At 36.2% G+C, this 21,169-nt stretch overlaps 4 protein-coding genes and 1 long non-coding RNA gene across 15 annotated transcripts in view; 2 read left to right on the top strand and 3 right to left on the bottom strand.

Moving 5' to 3' along the window:
- The first annotated feature begins 192 nt into the window (after positions 1 to 192).
- LOC122530736 lies at positions 193 to 2,741 on the top strand. Of its 3 annotated transcripts, XM_043657993.1 has the most exons (4): positions 193 to 1,313; positions 2,242 to 2,291; positions 2,376 to 2,496; positions 2,629 to 2,741. In XM_043657993.1, exons 1-2 carry the CDS (start codon positions 419 to 421, stop codon positions 2,244 to 2,246), a joined length of 900 nt encoding a protein of 299 aa, XP_043513928.1. In that variant the 5' UTR covers positions 193 to 418; the 3' UTR covers positions 2,247 to 2,291; positions 2,376 to 2,496; positions 2,629 to 2,741. The 3 variants fall into 3 exon arrangements, with proteins under 3 accessions (XP_043513928.1, XP_043513927.1, XP_043513926.1); XM_043657992.1 differs by having other exon boundaries at positions 193 to 2,291; positions 2,376 to 2,519; XM_043657991.1 differs by having other exon boundaries at positions 193 to 2,291.
- Positions 2,742 to 3,443: 702 nt separating this feature from the next.
- On the bottom strand, positions 3,444 to 5,481 carry LOC122530735 (uncharacterized protein C19orf47). The gene is made up of 3 exons (XM_043657989.1): positions 4,970 to 5,481; positions 3,819 to 4,877; positions 3,444 to 3,730 (listed from the first exon to the last, which is right to left on the bottom strand). The coding sequence occupies exons 1-3, from the start codon at positions 4,986 to 4,988 to the stop codon at positions 3,588 to 3,590; spliced, it is 1,221 nt and encodes a 406-aa protein (XP_043513924.1). The 5' UTR covers positions 4,989 to 5,481; the 3' UTR covers positions 3,444 to 3,587.
- A 288-nt stretch (positions 5,482 to 5,769) lies between these two features.
- On the top strand, positions 5,770 to 19,100 carry LOC122530716 (alpha-actinin, sarcomeric). Of its 7 annotated transcripts, none has more exons than XM_043657925.1 (12): positions 6,648 to 6,782; positions 7,208 to 7,332; positions 12,560 to 12,794; positions 12,885 to 13,220; positions 13,443 to 13,532; positions 13,968 to 14,053; positions 14,212 to 14,557; positions 14,649 to 14,925; positions 15,011 to 15,182; positions 15,248 to 15,913; positions 15,985 to 16,281; positions 16,366 to 19,100. In XM_043657925.1, exons 2-12 carry the CDS (start codon positions 7,231 to 7,233, stop codon positions 16,522 to 16,524), a joined length of 2,766 nt encoding a protein of 921 aa, XP_043513860.1. In that variant the 5' UTR covers positions 6,648 to 6,782; positions 7,208 to 7,230; the 3' UTR covers positions 16,525 to 19,100. The 7 variants fall into 7 exon arrangements, with proteins under 7 accessions (XP_043513856.1, XP_043513857.1, XP_043513860.1 ...); XM_043657924.1 differs by lacking the exon at positions 13,968 to 14,053 and having other exon boundaries at positions 13,443 to 13,528; positions 16,366 to 16,558; positions 16,596 to 19,100; XM_043657921.1 differs by lacking the exons at positions 6,648 to 6,782; positions 13,968 to 14,053 and adding an exon at positions 5,770 to 5,992 and having other exon boundaries at positions 13,443 to 13,528.
- LOC122530748 lies at positions 8,736 to 11,309 on the bottom strand. Of its 2 annotated transcripts, XR_006307084.1 has the most exons (4): positions 11,001 to 11,309; positions 9,588 to 10,761; positions 9,405 to 9,523; positions 8,736 to 9,336 (listed from the first exon to the last, which is right to left on the bottom strand). It is a non-coding gene; the product is annotated as an uncharacterized LOC122530748 (long non-coding RNA). The 2 variants fall into 2 exon arrangements; XR_006307083.1 differs by having other exon boundaries at positions 9,588 to 11,309.
- LOC122530705 (mucin-5AC-like) overlaps positions 18,826 to 21,169 on the bottom strand; it is a 28,438-nt gene continuing 26,094 nt past the window's right edge. For both annotated transcript variants that reach the window (XM_043657893.1, XM_043657892.1), the window contains one exon: positions 18,826 to 20,040. In XM_043657893.1, the coding sequence (XP_043513828.1) occupies positions 19,589 to 20,040 (452 nt within the window). In that variant the 3' untranslated portion in view covers positions 18,826 to 19,588. The remainder of the gene's footprint in view (positions 20,041 to 21,169) is intronic.

The following is a 21,169-nucleotide window of genomic DNA, read 5'->3' on the forward strand; positions in this document are numbered from 1 at the left end:
ACTACCGCTACTACCGCTGGTAAGAAACACCCCGTACTGAAAATTTGTAAGTGCACATTTGTAAAATTAACCAAAGACTATATATATATATAGACTATAAAAAGATTACTCATATATTTTTGTATCAGAACCTTCGACTGAATCCTACCTTACCCACTCCGGTTCCTACACGATGAAAATTTAGAAGTAAGTTCCCATTTGAAGATCTGAGATCCTTCACTATCTCAACGCATTTACATCGGAATAATTTCAACCGTGCGGAAAATACATATTACGTATTCTCTGACGCGTAGATACGGAGATTGCTTGCTTTATTTTGGTATTGCGATATTGTTTGGTACATTGAAATTTTGACACCGCGATAAATTCTGCTGGCTTCGTCACAACTACTGTCGTAAAATCGATATCTGTAAAAAAAATGTCAAGCAAAGTACGAGGAAGTAACCTCAAGTGGGAAAATTCATCGGAGGAAAACGATGTGTACGAGTCGAAGTGCAAAATGAAATTGCGAGAATCATTAAGGAACAGCCACCAGCCTGCTGATACAGAGAACGAAATGGGAACACGGAAACAAGGTCGGAGTCCCTCAAAGAGGCCTTGTCTCAACAGGAATGCTTTGATGGCTCGAGAGAATCGGCTTAGAAAAAAGGCATATTTAGAAAAAATAGAAAACAAACTGTCGTTCTATCAACAGGAGAACAAAAAATTGATAAACATTATGAAAAAGCAGACTATAGATATCAAACGATTAAGTGGCGAAGTTGCGTATTTAAAGAGCGTACTAAACAACAGCACAAGCATTACCACATTGTTGAAAACTATCAACAATGGTCTTCAAAAGATTGCCACGCAGAAAAGGAATTTGTCTTATATGAATCGCGACTCCGAACATACGAATGCATCGGATGCTCAACGCAAATGCACGTGTTATACAAATGTGAAGGAGAATGTATTGAATTCACAAAACACCAATATATTCATTACAAACGTCAATAATGATTTGTTGACAGGACATAGCACAACCAAGGATCTAAACAATGAATCTTACATCAACCCTCAGAGGCAATTTGCCTGCAAGAATTCACTAGGCATTGGTGAAGTCTCTTCGTCGTTTTTAGATTCAGATCATACTTATACAGTTTCCAAAAGTCCAGTAATCGTTGTTAAGAACAATTCTCAGAGTAAAGAAGCTTTACCTACCAGTTTAATATCTGAAGACAACTACATGGATAATACAGAGGAATTGGACAAATTATTACCAATTGACCAAGCAGATTTGCCCAATGCTGAGAAAAAAGATGCTGACGCCGTTGGTATTGATTTTGATCAGTTGTCTTCTTTCAATATGGATATATTTGAAGATCTTCCAAAATGTGACTACATGATGAATACAGTTGATAGTTTATATGACATGTCCAACCCTTTTACGGCAGAGGAAATATCTCAAACTTTAGATAACGCCGGAATCTGTCTTCATGTTAATTCAGATAAAGTATCTTTAGAATTTTGTTCTATTTGTCATTTAAATAGTAAGAACTCGGGATCAAACTGAAGGGGGAATTGATCGTAACTATTGTAAGTCTCCTTAGTAATGTTTTTAAAGACTTAACTAAAAAATTTAAAAATATTTTTCGATTAGTGGATTATAGCAAACTGATAAAAATAATGTACTATTGTAGTTTGTTTCTATGATTATCCAGTTTAATGTAAGAAATTGTTATATATACAGTAGTGGATATATCAATATTTCCAGGTGCATCGAGGAGTATGCCTTTATCTATTGCTGAAGCGATGGAACAAAAGTTGCGTTATTAGTATTTGTAATATATATATATACATATATACATACGAATATACCCATATGTGTATACAAACGCAATATGTATACATATATATACATATTTCCTTTCCTTTTTCTCTCCTTTTTGTATATTACATTTTCATACGCATTTGTGCATATAATGACAAGTATATGCATATATACTGATATTTTGATCTGGTGTTTTAAATTATAATCAGTATATCAGGGTATAAAAATTTGTCACAGGCTTCGTTATTGCTTTTTCAATAATGGTATTTAGCAACATAAAATTGCTTTTTCAATAATGATATTTAGCAACATGTTTCTGTAAGAAATTTATGTTTGACTCTAATAGTTAGAATGCCAAGAAGCTTTTGTTTGTTACATTTAATGTTAAATTGTAACACTTCTATTCCTCTATAATTGTTTGCTTTTTACAGGATAATACTCCGTTGGCATTGAAGTTTGCCAGCGACAATCATATGAAAAAGTGGGTATTAATATATATTTGAAATATAAAAACAAATTGTATGAATTACTTTTGTAACAAATGTGATTTATTTTTTTGCTCCAGTTGAAGTTTGGCATGTCTGAAACATTCTATTTAACGGTATAACTTAGTATTTTGGAACAATTACAATTGCTTGTTGGGAAACTTGTATGGAATTACGATCGCCCCCCTTCTTTTGTATAGAGTAAATAACTTTATAATGAACAGGTTGAGTACGATTAAATTGATACTTGTTGTCTATACATGAAACAGCATATATTGCACTATGTACAACCTGCAACTACCAGTTTTGAACTTTCTATAATTTAATTTTCAGCTGTATCCCGAGGATTTTCAACCAATATCAACATTCCATCCACTGATCGAGCTATATGGTAACTAAGTTGAAATTAAAGAATTAAATAATAAATTAAATATTTCCTTCATAAATTACACGGTAATATGGATTAGACATGATTTTGTAAATGTTAGGGATTTTATTACATTTAGCTTTACATAAATTTTAATAATATATTAAATCATAATGAAAATGATCAAATGATCAATGATTAAATAGAATATTTTAGTATCTATTTCGAGTCAATGTAAAAACCATTTTTTTTATTTCTGGAGGAAAAGAAGTGTGTCGATTTTGTTATTATTACCATATTACTTGTTCTAATATATACATTATTTTTGTATACTTTTATTACAAATTGTTTATTTATCTGTAACATACAAGTGTAAATTTGAAAGCTATGTAAAAAGATGTATCTCTCATTTGATTTAAGCAATCTTTAATTAAAATTATAAGTTGTTTTATACAAAAATTTGTCGCTTATTTATAACAATCTACCAATTGCAATTTTTATATGTGTAAATTTTGTGTTCTTTTTTTACTTACATTTATACATGTACGTATGTATATCCTTAAATTGAAATATTAAAACTGTTATAAAATACAATTTCTATGTATTCTTTTACCTAAGAGAATAAAATTTAATTTCTGTTTCAATCAAAAAATATTAACATTCTACATGATATTTGTTAGTTCATACCGTATGATACTGAAACAAATATGTATAATTGTGATTTATGGAAAATATAAACAGTTAAATTTTTTCAAAAGTTGTATTTGATTTTTTTTTCTAATAGTTAACATAATTTAATAATCTTTCCTTTGCGTCTTTATATTTACGTAATAGAGAACTAAATAACTTTGTACAAAGAATTTCTGGTCACAAGCAAACATATATATTAACTTAATAATAACAAAAGCAATGTAAATGATTACTCTCAAATTCCAAGACGACTAAAAACATCTGGTCGTTTTACATGTGCTACTGTTGCAATTCTGTCAAAAGTTACTTGTTTAGCACTGCTTGTTTTAACCATTCCCAAACGTGCTTTCGCCGGTATCGCGGTTAATCTTTCTGAGGCTAACAAAAAATATTGCACAAAAATTAAAAGATAGATGTAGTAGAAACTATCAAAAATGTATTGCATTACATAAAACTATGTGCATACCTAATTTTCCAGATGTAACGTTGGATTTTATCATTCTGTTGTCTCTTAAAGATGTGTTGTTAAAAGTAATTCTTTTTGTTTTTTTCACTAACTGTGCAACATTATTTGACATTACTTTTCTGTTTACTTCTTGATCAGCTCGCATTGTGCCCACATTTTTTGATACTATTTTATTTGTTGTAAGAATCGAGGGTCTTATACTAGGGCTTCTAGTTTTTAATATTCCTGTACTATTTATTCCATTTTTTAATATACCTGGTTGAATTATGGTATCTTTTTTGGCATCTTTATCTCCTAATCGATTAAAAACAGATCTTTTAAGGATATCTTTTCCCAATCCAGTAATATTGAATGTTGGTAATGTTTCAGTTGGATTTGTTGTACTAGTAACAGAACTATCGCCCAGCCTATCGAATACAGTTCGTTTTTGTTCTGCAGATTTCTTAAGAATCTGTTGACTTCTAGATGTTGAACCTTTTGGAAGTATTACAGTATACCCTACTGTCTCTTTATTGTCAAGCGATTTCAGCTTTTTGGGTGATTCTTCCCATTCGTCCTCATTATTAATATCAAACGCATTATCTTCTTTTAATTTTCTCTTCAAGGTCTGTTTCTTTTGATTAGCAAGGTCTGCAATTATTTCTGATGTTGATGTCGATTTTTTATCAACAATGATTTTCTTGGCTGAGCTTGTTGGAATTTTAATGGTCTTTTTTGTAAGTACTGTTTCAGTTTTATGTTTGTTATTAACTTTTTCTAGTTTCGTATTAGAACTAATTGCTTTGGTTGATACTTTTTTAACTGTTGATTTAGACGATTCAACTTTATCCTTCGTATCAACCAAGAATCTTTCACATGTTGTTTCCTCTACCACTTTTTTTGCATATCTCAAAATAGCAATCATATCCCCCATTAAAGTAATTCCCATTTCTTTGAGGCTAGGTTTATCTAAATCGGGTAACATGTCTGGTTTAATACGATTATTTGAAAACACAACTGCATGCTTCGTGGCTACATCTTGAGGAAATCCTGCGCCCTTAAAAAATTTTACCCAATATGCTGCAAGAAAAAAATAAAATAAAGTACACAGAATAGATAAATAGATAAATGATTGGTGAAAAAAGTGAAAAATTATAAAAATTCTTGAATACCTGATAACGATGATGCCATTTTACCGGTTAGATTATTTCTATTATTTGACACGACAATGCTCTTACAAATGATCTCTTATATTAAGTACAGATCATTCACACAAAAATTAATGATATTAATTCGCATATTTTACCAAATTTGTTATTTCTTACACAAGTTCACTCAAAACAGAAAATATTTCCACAAACGAGTACACGATGGCGTTTCGAACATACAAATAGCAAGAAATATTTAATTATAATTTTTTTTTTGAAGAAATATTACGGAATACAGCTAAAAGGTGACAATAAACATTCCATCCCTCGAAACTTTAAGTCTATTCATGTCCATTCCTGTACATGTGTATATATAAATATATATATGTACACAAATGAGCATAGCATGAGTGAAATTGAAATGATTAGATAAAAATTTACGAAGAGACGTTACACGTGGCGACATCACCGACAAATATGAGCATTATTAGCAAGTGGCAATTCTTATTCACGAATGAATCGAAATACTTCTTTTGATGAATCGAAATACTAATTTTCGTTAAATTTTTACGTCGTCGTCAGATGAACAACTCCGTGTAAAAGAGATACGATAATGAAATTTCAACCACCATTAATTTCACGTGCTGCACCACAGAAATGTAAATCACCCTAGATTAACATTTTTTACATTTTTTATTACTGAAAAAAGAAAGTAATGCCTGTACGTCCTAAATTGGAAGCAACAATACGTTTTATTTAAATACTTCAGAAATTGAAAGTTGGAGATCCGACCGACGCGATTGTTGCCGTTCTATGTACAGGATGCTTATGCCTGCACGTCTATAAAGTCTCGAAGGAATGGTGTTGCTCTTGTTGTTTTGGAAATTTCACGCGAATTACCGTACTATTTTTATCGTGTGTGGGTGAATCAGGTGTCTTAGTCGTCTTCGATACTATTTTCGATATCCTCGTCTTCCCTAAGCCGTTTCCTGGGCGAGATTCGCGCTTAAACGAAGAACGGAGGTTAGTTTCGGCAGATGTATCGGGGTATGTACTTAGATTTTTTTTTTTTTCTTCATGAAACTGACAAATGCAATATAGGATCACGTTACGTTATCTTTGTTTAATTCTTGAACGTTGATTTTTTATTCAAGTTACTCCCGATTTTGTCCCTCCCCCGTTTAAGTCCGTTGGATATGTTATTCGAAGAATATTTTGTTAATTAGTAAACATATTTGTTTGGTCATTTTTCATAATTTTTTTTTTAGACAGAGTTTGCGACATCAAATAGATTCAAGTAGATTTAAGTTATAAATTTCTTAAAACTACGTAGCTCTTTTATCAAATTTAATTACGTCTATATGTGTCGTGCTTGATTTTACGAGTAAAGTACGCGCCAGAGGCGATAGGATATATTTATAAAAAAAAAGCCAATATATTCTGGGATATTTCGTTAATTGGTCGAATTAAGTTTTCGATCCGTGTCGTTTGCGTGCATACGTCATCGGGATACTTGGCTGGATTGTTATAATTCGCGGGGGAGACTGTCGTGCACAGGGTCTTTGGAGAGGTGACGGGGTGTCGACTAAATGTCGTGGGGGGGAAAATCGGGAAAAGCGAGCAAGTAAACTAACGAGCAAGGGAGAAAATTAGAAAGAAAGAGCGAGAGAGAGACAAAGAGAAAGAGGGAGAGGGAGAGAACGAACGAGCGAGCAAGCAACCGAGTGTGGGAGGGGAGGCTCGTGCGCCGGCGAGCAAATCGTGTGTCAGACTCGTGGCAGAGGGGTCAGCGCGAGAGAAAGAACGACACGAATCGAATATTTTCTGGACTTAGCGGGTACGTTTTCACGTTATAAAACGTACACCTTTCACCACTCTTAGTTAGTCTTCCGTTCTTTTTTTTTCTCTCTCTCTCTCTCCCTCTCTCCCTCTGTTTTTTCTTTTCTTTTAAACCTTCGTTCGTTACTTCCTTCCTTTCTTTCTTCCTTCCTCACTTTCCATCACCTGCGCGTACTTTTTTCCTCTCTCCTCTTCGCACTGGCGAATTTTATTTTCTTACCAACGACACACTTGCACACGCGGTTCTGCTTGATATTAACGCGGAGGCTAAATGTAAGGGGAAAAGTCTGAGTGGATTGTCAGTCTCGGTTATGATCTGCGTCGTCGTGCCGAGAATATAGCCGAGTGTGTTTGCTCGTTGATTTGTACATACATAGGAGAACGTTTGTAGACCAGGTGACAGAGAATCGTTTGCATTTCAAGGAACGTGAATTATCCGCGGAAGGATGAACGACATGGAAGCTTACGGGGACGGATACATGGAGCCAGAGGAAGAATGGGAGAGAGAAGGTCTTTTGGACCCGGCTTGGGAAAAGCAACAGAAAAAGGTAAGTTAAGCGTATCATCTTTCCATTTAATGGAATTTCATACGTGTTTCTCCTTCTTCCTTTTTTTTTTTTCTTCGTTTTTCTGTTGAAAGCTTCGACTCGGTCATTATACGATGTACTACGTACGTATATGCACATAGAATCGAACAGTTGCATTCAAACGCTGCTATTCATCTCAGGCGTAATCTTTTGTTTCGGAAAAGTTCGTACGTTACTATTGTTGCAGTAAACGCATTCGGTTTAACTGCTGTACATAACCTCGCGGAACACGGTACGATTTTCAAATGCTGTATCGTATCATTGTGCCATGTAAAAAGTGTGATCCATCATACATGTCGAAGTGAAAGTACGCGTTTTATATTATAATTGATTTCGTTTTGTACTAACTGTCGATGATACGTAATCACCTTGAACTAAATTGATTATCTTATTTTGAATTGGTTTCCTGTTCATCGTTGAACATTTAACATTTTTAAATTTTTATTTCCGCATCGTTGCATCGCGTTGTTACGTGATCCTCTTTTGAAGTTTATTCTTATACGGTCGGAATAGAATCAGTGCATATTTCTTCGTCAATTGTGGCTATTACATTTTGTGTATATAACGTTCTGTAGAGATCAGAGTGCAAAGCGTGTTTTCGTGCTGATCTTAATTTTGTAAATCAAACGTAAGGTGAGATGTAATCGCGGCGAAAGAGAATCACCCGGATAGGATACAAGGGTAGCAGATTAATACGGTGTCAATTGATAAAATGGAACAGCTTCAAGTACGCGTTGAAAATGTTTTCCTCATTTTTGGCAGAGGCTCAAGGCTCTCAAGTCCGACTCGATTATATGCGTCACTAGACGAGGCAGCCCTTTGGATTGTATTTTCAGACTTTATGACAAAAATAATCGAGCAATGAGTCACATTGAACTATCGCAATTCTGTCGATATTTCCCCACGACATTTGAAGAATCGATCTCGCCCGATTTCATTTCGAAATTCTTTAGATCGGTCAGAAATAAGATTACGGTTGTTGATTACGTGCGATAATTTCGTGATTATTTTGTTACGACGATGTTTCGTTATTCATTAGTCGAAATATCGCTGCTAGGAATGCTCAGATTGATACAGATCACTACAGTGAAATTGCATTTATTTGTTAATTGGCTTTATACACACACACACACATAAAAAAAAAATTTACAGGACTCGACGTTTTATGAAATCACCGTCTCTATTTTTTTTCTTTTCAATTGTAACCCGTATTTTGATGTTATCGTCATTTTATCGATGATCATTTATCACAAGCTCCAAATAAGTGACGAGAGTCGCAATTTCGACACTACAAAACATTACAAAACTAAAAGTCCACAGATTTGGACAATATCTTTGTTAAGCATTTTTTTTTTTTAAGGAATATTTGCATTACAGATATTGCACTCAAGATAAAATAATAAAATAATAAAAATTATATTCAAATGTTCAATAATATTTTTTACAGATAGCAACATACTCTAAAAACGAAGCTACCGACTTAGGTAACTTGCCCGTAATTTCTCACAAAATTTCTTGCTACTTGATCGACTTTCGAACTGCGCACGAAGCATTCTGGAGAGAACGGTGATAGGCATTTTTCCCTTTCAAATGAGTCGCTTCGTTTGACGCTTTGCAAACACTTGCTGTACGTATTTATACTTGCTTCATAATTGAACAATCTTGTAGAGATTGAACGAAATCTGAAAAGCCAATTCCTTAGTCAAAATTGTTCTCAAGATTTTTCTATGATTTTCTCGTGGCACGAGAACAGGGTACGATCATCTCCTCCTTCGTGTTGGACACGGTCGGCGCCAGCAATGTTAGCGCTCGATGAAATGTTCTAACCTAGGAACTTGTTGCGGGCAGCAATCGTCGAAGGTTACGGAACCGCTTATCTAATATTACTGTCGACAGGTTACTTTACGTGATACGATTATTCGTATTCGTTACGGTTTGCCGGGTATATACTTATATCCGTCATTTCTGTGCACATAAAGCTGACGTTATTATATAAATACAAGAACATTGTATAAATACACGTATATATATACCTGCAGATAATGCACGCGATTGAAGACATCTCGATCATAGTTGAAGCCTGTCTTCCGATTGGCAACCGTTTCCAAATTTAACCGGCGTTTAACCGACAGATGAGTTTCGTTCACGATACCTGTAATGTTCTTATTTAATACTTCTGTTAATTATTCCTCGTTAATTATTCCTCCTAATTGTACCTGTAATCTTCCTTGGATGTGACCAAATGAGAGAAGAGAGAACGATCGTCCGGTGCAACGCATTCTGGCGTTAGCTTTACGAACCATTTCAAAGGGTTGGAAGTACTGTACGAAGATCGAGGGGAATTGTAAATGGGCGAGCGATCGATCGATTTTCTTCCTCAATGCGAAGAGAGGAGGATCGTTAACCTCTGAAAAGTTTCGGCTGTGCGCCAAATCTTAGATTGGAATCGGGTGACCCACACCACACGCTACATATGTACCCACTAAGTCGATTGTTATGCGATGATAAGTTCCCCGTGCGCGAGGCAACACACCTCTGCCGGCTGTTTATTGCGAATTCCACGATTACGCCTCGTTAAAATGCAATCGACACCCACGTTTTACTATTTTTAGTTCACAAAGGTCGAAACGATAATTACGCGAACGAAATATCCGCGCAGCCGTGTTGGAATGGTTTCTTGAATGAATTTTCAGCATTTCCGCTCCCTTGATACTCTCCGCAAATAGAACATCGACCATGATTATTTTTCGCTTTGCGTGCGATCTCGCGGGATTATTTTCGTAGCAGCCTGTGCATAGGGAAATGAAACTCGAATTCTTTTACTTTGATCAATCACTAGTCGGTATGACTTTTCGCGCGACGATCGGTATGACAGATTTCATAAAATTTATCAACAAATAGGACACGGGATGTTTGATTATTCTTGCGAAGAATGCACGTTTCATTCATTATATATATATATATATATATATATATATATAAAACTAGTTTTTTGTGACCACATTGTCACCTGTTAACCTATTTGCCAACAACATTCGCTTCTTGTGCTACATTCCGACGTACTCTGACTCTCGTAAATGATCCACCTTTGTAATAGTTTCGCTGCTATTCGACTATCACGTGTATCACAAGCAGCCGGCCAATATTCTGTCCCTCGGTCTCGTATTTTATCTCACATTCTGGCCTTAAGTTAATGTATTTCAAGGTGAAGCGACGAAGTTGCGTAAAATGGTTCCGTTAATTGGCCGCTTTGGCCAATAATTTTTCATCGATCGTTAAGACAATTATGTGTATAAGTAAGTACTTACGTACGTACGTCCAACGATAAGATATGGCCGTTAACGAAAAATATAGAGCAGGAATTTCAGCTGCCTTATGGAAGTCTCGGCACTGCTGAAAAGAAATTCAATGCCCAGAATTTAAGAATAGATGTAAGTTGCAAGTGTGTGTATGTGTGTGCGTGTGTGCGTGTGTATTCAGCCGCGATATTTAGAATTTGGGTTACGTGTGAATTATGTGCATCGTATTCAGGGCGTTTCGTGTTTAACTGCGTTTATTTTTGGTCCGGCTGCAGGTAGCAGTAAAAATTTTGTGTACAGCCAGCCGGCTTTATGCACTTTCCTACTTACATTTCTCTCGGCCCGCGCGACCCAGCCGATAAAAATGCGACGCAGCCGATAAAAAGAATTCGTTGGATCGTGCACGAGAATGAGAAATCAAATTTGACGATCGATCGGGAGCATGTTGCAAATCAAAATCACCTGTTTATATATCGTGTCGTGAACTCACTGTCAGCTGAGGCATTCCTTCTGTTCATAAAAAGATTGGGGATGAGTCACTAATGTAAGTAAAGCCTCCTAATCCCATTGTTATTCTACGCGGCTATAGCTGCACTTTTGTTTACACAAATCACCATTCGTTTCACTTTTATAAAACTATCGTTTATGTAACGGAATATAACGTTATGTTATTTCCGACTTTTTGCATCAGACAAATTACAGGGAGAAATGAATATCCATTTTGGATATTTATAGAAATATATCAATAGCCGCGAGATGGGGTGAAATTACAAGGTTATAAAATTCTTGCGAAACTTATTTTTGAAAAGGAATTTCGTTGTTTGTGAGAGATACGATCATGGTTCTTACGACGATGATAGTTATGAATCGGATGATTTTTCTCTGGCTGTAATTTTATTGTAACTCTCGTATCGTCTGTTTGTAAATTTCTTAAAATCATTTTCTTCGATTTTTTTGTTTATTAATTGAAATTGATTAATAAACTCTCCACTCCTCTCTTTCTCTCTCCAGTTCGACGATTGAACCGAAGGTCAAGTTGCTCGTGCCTCAGCTATAAATTAAAAAAAAGAAAATATGGAAATATCGATTTAATATCGTCGTTCAGAACAAAATCGGATCAGAGTGCGTTTGAAATGCTTCGGCGCTGAGCGCGGGAGGAGTCAATGTTTTACAAATAGATCTTAGAGCGCTCGTAGAAGTTAAGGTGGCTCATGTCCAATTTTGGCCGGTCGCGCTTCACGCTACCCGTATTAAATTTCAGACAATATTTTTCTCTGTTTGTTCCCCTGTGAAAAAAACTCCCGCGAATACCGATGTCGTAATTTTTTTTCCACGCTTCCCCGGAAACTTGGGAAATACGAATTCCACATTATGTTCGCATTTTAATTCAAAAGAAATTCGAAACTTTTTTTTTTTTTTTCATACGACGAATATCGTAGCGTAGAATACAATTGAAAGGGACGACAAATATTTGTGTCATAGTTACGTATGTATGTAATTTGAATTATAAATTAAATATAATTTTTTGGTGAGTAATCAGCCAATGGTACTTCGAGATTGTAAGATGCGGTACAATTTTTTGTGAAATAATCACGATTTAATTCGATGCTCGGAGATGTTAGAGATTTGAAAATCTTTAGTCTGGGCGATGGGATGCACAGTTTAAGAACCGGGACAGGATATATATATACATATATATAGCAGAGAAGGGATTGGGGTCGTTACTAAAATACAAACTAAGCAACAGTCAAGCTCAATTCTCCATTTTAAATTCTTTTTTAGCCATGAAACGTTAACGTACGTTGACCACAATATCGTCGAGAGGTTAGATTATACACGTATATGGAAAGTGAGGGAACAAGTTGTCAGTATGATGTTTGTGTTCGCAGACATTCACAGCGTGGTGCAACTCGCACCTTCGTAAAGCAGGAACCGCCATTGAATCAATCGAGGAGGACTTTAGAAATGGGTTGAAATTAATGCTGCTGCTCGAGGTAATTTCTGGTGAGACTCTACCAAGACCGGACAGAGGCAAAATGAGGTTCCACAAGATCGCGAACGTGAACAAAGCTCTTGATTACATTGCTAGTAAAGGTGTAAAATTAGTTTCGATCGGAGCAGAGGGTAAATATCCTGATTGTTTGAACAATTTCTTGTACATTCGTACAGATAAGCTAAAGTAAAATTGTTGAAATGTTGTCGTTTAATTTGTAGAAATTGTGGATGGTAATCTGAAGATGACACTGGGTATGATTTGGACCATCATCCTGCGATTTGCTATTCAGGACATTTCTGTGGAAGAGATGACTGCTAAAGAGGGACTTTTGCTGTGGTGCCAACGTAAAACTGCACCGTACAAAAATGTCAATGTCCAGAACTTCCATCTGTCCTTCAAGGATGGCTTGGCCTTTTGCGCCCTCATTCATCGCCATCGTCCTGATTTGATCGATTACAATAAACTTAGCAAGGATAATCCTTTAGAGAATCTGAACACTGCCTTCGATGTTGCTGAAAAGTATCTTGACATTCCTCGTATGTTAGATCCTGATGGTGAGTACATGCGTTTGATCTTTCAGAATCTTTTGTCATGTTTAAATAAATATCAAATGTCATTCACTTTGGAGTGTTGTCGGTTAACGCGATAGAAATATTTTTAACCTACTGGTTTAGGCATTTTGTAAGGAATTCAGGATGGAAGTACCATCAAACGAGCTTTCTCCATGTTACTTAACGTATAGATTCTTAATATTATGTTCCCTTAATATCATATAGATTTGATCAACACACCCAAGCCAGATGAGCGTGCAATCATGACGTACGTGTCCTGCTACTACCATGCGTTCCAAGGTGCTCAGCAGGTCAGCGGAAAGAAATGCGTGTTGTTCCCTTATGTTAGTTACCAAACGATCCGTGCTATCTGTCACTAATAAACTACAACCGTATGCTTATGCGTAACAGTGTTTCATCATGCTAATTTCTGTTACACATACATTCTGTTTCGTGTACATGTATAACTGTTATACATACTTGTTTCGTGTTTTAAGTGCCAGCTACTTACAAACAAAGTTACAATTGTCAAAAAGATTCTCCCCTCACTTATCTACACGTTTGTTTCTGTTACCTCTATAGTGTACAGCCAGTCCATCGTATATAGCTAGTGATAATTACCACATTTCCGATCGACAAATCAATTAAAATTGTACCTCTTGATAGAAAGACAAGAACAACATTTTTTCAGTGGACATCCTCAAGCTAACACTGCATGGTTTGAGTTTTTCTTCGAATGTGTTTTTCTAGATATGCGAAATACAGCAATGCCTGATGAGAGAGCTGTGATGACCTACGTTTCCTCGTACTACCACTGTTTTAGCGGTGCACAAAAGGTGTGTGTTTGTATTTGAAATTAATCTATAACATCTGTGTACAATTTACCCACTGTATGTTTTACCATGATAAAAAATGAACGAGTAAAAGTTTTATGATGATATGTTTTATCTAAAATTTTCTGTTTCATAAAACAAATGTTCGTTTCTCACTACAGGCAGAGACTGCCGCAAATAGAATATGTAAAGTTCTAAAAGTGAACCAAGAAAATGAAAGGCTCATGGAAGAATACGAACGCCTGGCATCTGATTTACTGGAATGGATAAGACGGACCATGCCTTGGTTAGCCAGTCGTCAGACCGATAATTCCCTTGCTGGCTGTCAAAAGAAGTTGGAGGAATATAGAACATATCGTCGTAAGCACAAGCCACCGCGGGTTGAGCAAAAAGCCAAACTCGAAACGAATTTTAATACTTTACAAACAAAGCTGAGACTGAGCAATCGACCTGCTTATATGCCAACCGAGGGAAAAATGGTCTCCGATATAAATAAGGCTTGGAAAGGTACAGCTCACATATGTCTTATTTTTTAAAGCAAGACTTGCTTAAACTTTAAAAAGACAAAGGGTATTAAGATCGTTTGTTTCGATCGTAGGCTTAGAATTGGCAGAGAAATCGTTCGAAGAATGGCTCTTGTCGGAAATGATGCGTCTGGAGCGTTTGGAGCATTTGGCTCAGAAGTTTAAGCACAAAGCTGATGCTCATGAAGAATGGACCGCAGGAAAGGAAGAGATGCTTACGTCGCAACACTTCCGACAGTGCAAACTCAACGAGCTCAAAGCTTTGAAGAAAAAGCACGAAGCTTTCGAGTCTGATCTTGCGGCTCATCAGGATCGCGTAGAACAGATAGCTGCCATCGCTCAAGAGCTCAAGTAATGTTGCAGAACACTTGCACCAAATTATTTTGACGATATTACCGAATGTTAGTAACATTAATACCTTTCTTCTTTTTTCTAGTACCTTGGAGTATCACGATAGCGCGTCCGTTAATGCTAGGTGTCAACGAATTTGCGATCAGTGGGATCGTTTAGGTACTCTCACTCAACGTAGGCGTCAAGCGTTAGACGAGGCTGAACGTATTCTTGAAAAGATCGACGTTCTACATTTGGAATTCGCTAAACGAGCTGCTGTAAGTGTGTGTTATATTACTAGGAATATTTCTGAAATTTAATTTTCTTACAATGTAACTTACAGCCGTTCAATAACTGGCTGGATGGAACCAGGGAAGACTTGGTAGACATGTTTATCGTTCATACGATGGAGGAAATCCAAGGATTGATGGATGCTCATGCTGCGTTTAAAGCAACTCTCGGTGAAGCCGATAAAGAGTACAATTCTATTGTGGGATTAGTACGCGAAGTTGAATCAATAGTGAAACAGTTCCAAATCCCCGGAGGCCTTGAAAATCCGTATACTACTCTAACTGCTTTGGATCTTACGAAGAAATGGAGCGATGTCAGACAACTTGTGCCTCAACGTGACGGTACATTGCAAGCGGAACTTCGTAAACAGCAGAACAACGAACTACTTCGACGACAGTTTGCTGAGAAAGCTAATGCCGTTGGTCCATGGATAGAACGTCAATTGGACGCAGTTACTGCTATTGGTCTCGGTCTTCAGGGAACTCTGGAAGATCAATTACATCGTCTGAAAGAATATGAACAGGCGGTCTATCAATACAAAGCTCATCTTGAGGAATTGGAGAAGATTCACCAAGCTGTCCAGGAGGGAATGATATTCGAGAACCGATACACTCAATACACGATGGAAACATTACGAGTTGGATGGGAACAATTGCTCACTTCAATAAATCGTAATATTAATGAAGTTGAAAACCAAATTCTTACTAGAGATTCGAAGGTAATTTTTTTTTTTTTTTTAAGAACAATCTTTATTTATTTGTAATAATTAAAATGAGATAAATTTTACAGGGCATCACGCAGGAACAACTCAACGAATTTCGTAGTAGTTTCAATCATTTCGACAAGAATCGTACAGGCAGATTGGCTCCAGATGAATTCAAGTCCTGTCTCGTTTCTCTTGGTTATTCCATTGGAAAGGATAGACAAGGCGACATCGATTTCCAACGTATTTTGGCTATTGTCGATCCAAATAACTCCGGCTACGTGCAGTTCGATGCGTTCTTGGACTTCATGACTCGCGAATCTACAGACACGGACACGGCTGAGCAAGTTATCGATAGTTTCCGTATACTTGCCGGAGACAAGGTTTGCATACGTTTTATTCGAAACGATATCGAAATGTTATTTCGACAAATCAAGCAACCGAGTTATTTAATTTCCTTTGTATAGCCGTACATCTTGGCAGACGAACTGAGGAGGGAATTGCCACCTGACCAGGCCGAATACTGCATTCAGCGAATGCCTCCTTACAAAGGTCCGAATACGCCTCCTGGTGCATTGGACTATCGTTCATTCTCCACTGCTCTGTACGGTGAATCAGATTTGTAAAGATACATATCAAAGATGAAAAATTTCCGGACAAATTTTCCATTTAAAAAAGAAAGAAAAGAAAAAAACAAATCAAATGTTCACATGAAACGTTCGTCGCACGTTTTGGTACTTCAACAACTTCTTTCATAAATTAAGAATTACAACGCGATCAAAGAATCATTGACTAGCCTTAAGATAATATGGTATAATATTTCGGAGCGTTTGAGAAGGAAAGGCTCTAATATATTTATACTTGTCACGAGTGTTAGCAATTTTTTATCCGTGATATTTTTTTAACGTAAAGGAACCTGAGAGTTATGTCGATAAATTTTGATACGTCGATATTTGCTAGAAAACGTCTATTCTCTATCGCTATATCGTTGTACGAAGTAAAACGAAGTTGGTGGTCGACGTGGAAAGTGGTCGGTACTTAAATAAGTCTGTACAGTGACAATAAATGTATACACAATTTAGATACCTTAACGTTAAAAGAATAGCACAATCGAATACAACAGGTTCTTCTAGAACGTTCGCTTCTTGCCTATATCTACGATGAGTCCTATAATTAGTAAGTTAATGTTTCAATTGTATATAAACATCTCCAAGAAGTCACACGAGTACCAATAATAGAGAAAAATGATAAACATTTCCTTTTCGCAAGCGTCCCAGAAAAGGAGAGAACAGAAACTGTTCCATAAATGAATATTGTACTAAAAAATGGGAAACGTGATTAAACAGGTTATTACGTACAATTATCGCGTGCGTCGATATTGCGGTCTTACATGTATTGTTAAAAAAGAAAAAAGGAAAAGAATGTCACTTTAACGGGAGTATTTGTATATTTTTCAGAACTCTGAATCGTACTATCTAAAGTTATAATTTAATTTCGTTTCCGAGGGAGAAAAAGTTTGATCTTTTTAAAAGAGACGACTGTTTCAGTTGTACCTAAAAAAAAAAAAAAAACGTGATACGAGTGTCTCGCAGTTCCTAAATGCATAGAATCGTGCAGAACGATACGAGGGTCTCTATTTTTTTCATAAAACGAAGCAGATACTCGATTCGTAAGCGTAAGACGCAAATCGATGTTCGAAAAAAAAATATATATATATATATACGAAAATTCATATTCACGCGTATATAAATTAAGAATATTAAACGATGTAAACGAACATTTGAAAAAAATCCGTGAGTACGTACGAACGACCTTCTCGCTAAGAATCCAGAAAATATTACGCTCGAAATCGAACACAAACGTTTCATATTTTTTTATAACAAGCGGCACAACGAGAAATCCTTGAAACGAGAAACGCCGCCTTTATATTTCGTAAACCGTGTATTAAATAATAATTAATAATAACGATAATGCGAAACGACGCTAAAGAGAGCAAATTATTTATTTATTTGAATTAAACGAATTATTTATTATTGTTCCAATAAAGTAATTAATTACGGTAGTGAAAACGAAGCCACTTTCTCAAAGTATTTATTTTTATAAATATTTGACAGAAGTGATATAGTGAAAAGGCCACTGTAATATAAGATCCGTCGTGTAAAATTTGTCAAAATAGCAATCGCCATCCTTTTTTGTGTCATCTTTGTTAGATCACAATTTATATTCAGCAGCATTGAAATGTGTCATTCAGTCGAATCATTGTCGTCCAAATCATTGTTGTTCCAAGGTCATAGAAGATGCTCGTGTGTGAAATTGCAATTGTCTGACATTCGAGAAGAGAAAAGGGAAATTATACTGTGACTGTTTTTTTTTTTTCTTCGCTTGACAACTTAGTTTCGCTTCTTTAATATCTGTTTTAACGCGTTTTGCGAGTTCAGTTTAATTTTCTCTTGTATTTATTTTTGTTAAAAAAGAAAAAGGAAAAAAAAAAGAATAGAGGAAATTCTCATTGGGCATCTTTTGCAGAAGTGAGCAACGGTAAAAAGAACTGGAAGGAAAGGTCTACTGATCTACTGAACAGCGTATGCTCATATGTAAACACACGGACACACATGCAAACACACATAACCTCACATGCAAACAAGATTGAGATTATGAACGAGTTCGTTCATAGCGCGATGAATTTAAAAACAAATACATATGTGTATGTATGATCGGAGGAAAAGAAATCATTTTGAAAATTTTCGATTGCGTTCATATCGTATTATGTACATGTATACATTCTCATTAATAATCAATCACATATACGCATAACTTGTAACTCTTATAATTTTAAACCAATTAATTAATTGTAATTTGTACAATTCTCAATTTGACTCAGAGCTCGACAGAATCGTATTCGTATTTGCATATTTACACTTGTCGACTTCTATTTTTTTTTTTTTTTTTTTTTCGTTTTGTCAGTTTCATCTTCCTCGGCTTTTAATTTAATAACGAAAAGCATTGTGAAATCAAATTGCGAGAAAATGAAAAAAAGTGAGAGAGAGAAAGTGAGAGTGAGAGTGCAAATAAGAAGAAATTTTGTATTGAAAAAAGCGACAAGATTGGATAGTTGTTTTTAACGTATCCTAATATGCGTCATATCAAGTGGGCGATATAATAAAAGAATATAAATAAAAATTTCTAACAGTGTGGTTAAAAACGGATGCTTTTATTCCAGATATAAAAACTTATTACGTATATATATATATAAAATACGTAATATATATATATATATACGTAATATTATATATATATATATAAAAATCCAATTTGATTTTTCGATCGAGTTCAAAGAGTTTTACAAATAAATGTAACTTACAGAGATACTAAGTTTCTCGATGTTACGTATGCACGTGCACTTAAACGCCTTACGTTGTATTTCGTCGACACGCCATGCAATAACTAAACCTATACATATATATATATACACAGTAACTATAATATTTACAGACAGACATTTTTAACGATAGTATCACCATGCTTCGTTCATTAAATATGGCTACTCGCGTTTCTAAAAAAATTAATTAACCAATTCGTTGTGCAATTAACGGCGATCGTGATCCAACAACAAAATTCATTCTCCTTTTCGCGCTCCTGATTTACCAAGATGCTCGACTTTTGATGAACAAATCAGCGATTCGAGGGAAATCATTCCTTGCAGCCAAGTCCGGCTGACCAGTTGCAAATACCGCCGACCGGATCGTAGGACAGTTTGTCGGGGCAAGTGTATTCAGCCCCGATTACCAAGCCGTTCACCATTTTCGCGCAAGTGATGAACTTTTTGCAAGAGTACGGGTGCGGGAAATTGCCTTGATCAAGACATCGGAACGTCCCTTTGCTGGTGAGAAACAGTTTCCCGTTGAAGGTCGACTTTCCAATCACCGGCTCCTCCTCGTCCTCGTAATAATCGTAGTCGATAACGGGCGGTCGCCTAGGTCTCGTCGTCACGTTTTGTAGAGTGTTGTCCCTCGACCTCGACTTTTGTCGATCTCTGACTGTCGGTGTGAATCTGGGGACAGCCCTGTTTGTCGTTGCGTCCGTTCTAGGTGCAACTGTGGTGCTTATTTTGCGCCTGAGGGCGTTCCTGAACGATGGTCGACCTGATTGTTTATTCGCAACTCGATTAGTCATATCAATCTTTCTCCAAAAAGAAGAAAAAAAAAAAAAAAATTGAAAACAAAAAGAAACTAGAAGAATCCCCTTAGCACCCACGTGAAGAACATAAATAGAGATGGTAATTGTGCATGAAAGGGTACATCTCGCCGATTTCGATGAAATTTAAATATGTTATCAGGATGAAAATTTTGAACAACTTTTTCCTATATATATAACCACCGCTCGGCTTTAGTTTCCGAGATATTTGCGAAAAGGTATTGCTACTACTGCAATGAATATTGCCTATAGCTACTAGGTGTCCTGCCCTAGTGTCTATAACCGTCGAGTCGCTGAGTGTTTACGGTTTTTATAAATACATCGAGGCAGCCGGCAATGGGTGCGTATAACGGGTGTACTTAAAAACTCGACTTGAGTAGCCGGCCGCCGAAATAAAAGTAACCTAAGCTGAACCTCACTTAAACCTAACTATTCTACCTAGTAACTAATTGAATGGATTAAGTTCGGATTAGGTTGTTTTATTCCGGCCGCCGCGGGGCGGTCGGCTACTCAAATCGAGTTTTTAAGTACACCCGTTATACGCACCCAACGCCCGTTGGCGGCTGCCTCGATGTATTTATAAAAACCGTAAACACTCGGCGACTCAACGCTTACACAGACACGTAGCTATAGGCAATATTCATTGTAGTAACAGTTTTTCGCAAATATCTCTGAAACTAAAGCCGAGCGGCGGTTATATGTATAGGAAAAGGTTACTCAAAATGTTCAGTTTTACAACATTTAAATTTCGTCAAAATCGGTGAGGTGTACCCTTTTATGCATAGTTACCAGAGACGCATCGGCACGTATATACGATGTTTGATCCAGCGTGAAGAACGAGATGTGCCTGCGTTGAAGTTATAATTGCATTAGTATTCGTACTGTTGGGCGTTGATACAGGCGGACGGCGATGAAATAAAAGGCGACGAACATGATTGTAGTTGCAGCAGACGGGAGATGTATAGCGAGGACGAGAAAAGATTAGCAAAGAAATGAACGCTTGATGAGGTCGACGAGAATAGAATTGTCGAAAGATGTTGATTAGCTTTCATTAGATCCCCAACAATGAAACACATG

Source organism: Frieseomelitta varia, unplaced genomic scaffold (assembly GCF_011392965.1).
Source record: "Frieseomelitta varia isolate USP_RPSP 00005682 unplaced genomic scaffold, Fvar_1.2 scaffold_353, whole genome shotgun sequence".
NCBI lineage: Eukaryota > Metazoa > Arthropoda > Insecta > Hymenoptera > Apidae > Frieseomelitta > Frieseomelitta varia.

Bases quoted from the DNA above. Each gene is read 5' to 3' on its own strand.
- LOC122530735 (XM_043657989.1), bottom strand. The intron at 3,731-3,818 runs GTATGCACATAG...ATTTTTTGTTAG, and splicing joins CGTTACATCTGGAAAATTAG to CCTCAGAAAGATTAACCGCG.
- LOC122530716 (XM_043657925.1), top strand. From the start codon at position 7,231: ATGAACGACATGGAAGCTTACGGGGACGGATACATGGAGCCAGAGGAA. The intron at 14,054-14,211 runs GTGTGTGTTTGT...TTCTCACTACAG, and splicing joins GTTTTAGCGGTGCACAAAAG to GCAGAGACTGCCGCAAATAG. The intron at 14,558-14,648 runs GTACAGCTCACA...TTTCGATCGTAG, and splicing joins TATAAATAAGGCTTGGAAAG to GCTTAGAATTGGCAGAGAAA.
- LOC122530736 (XM_043657992.1), top strand. From the start codon at position 419: ATGTCAAGCAAAGTACGAGGAAGTAACCTCAAGTGGGAAAATTCATCG.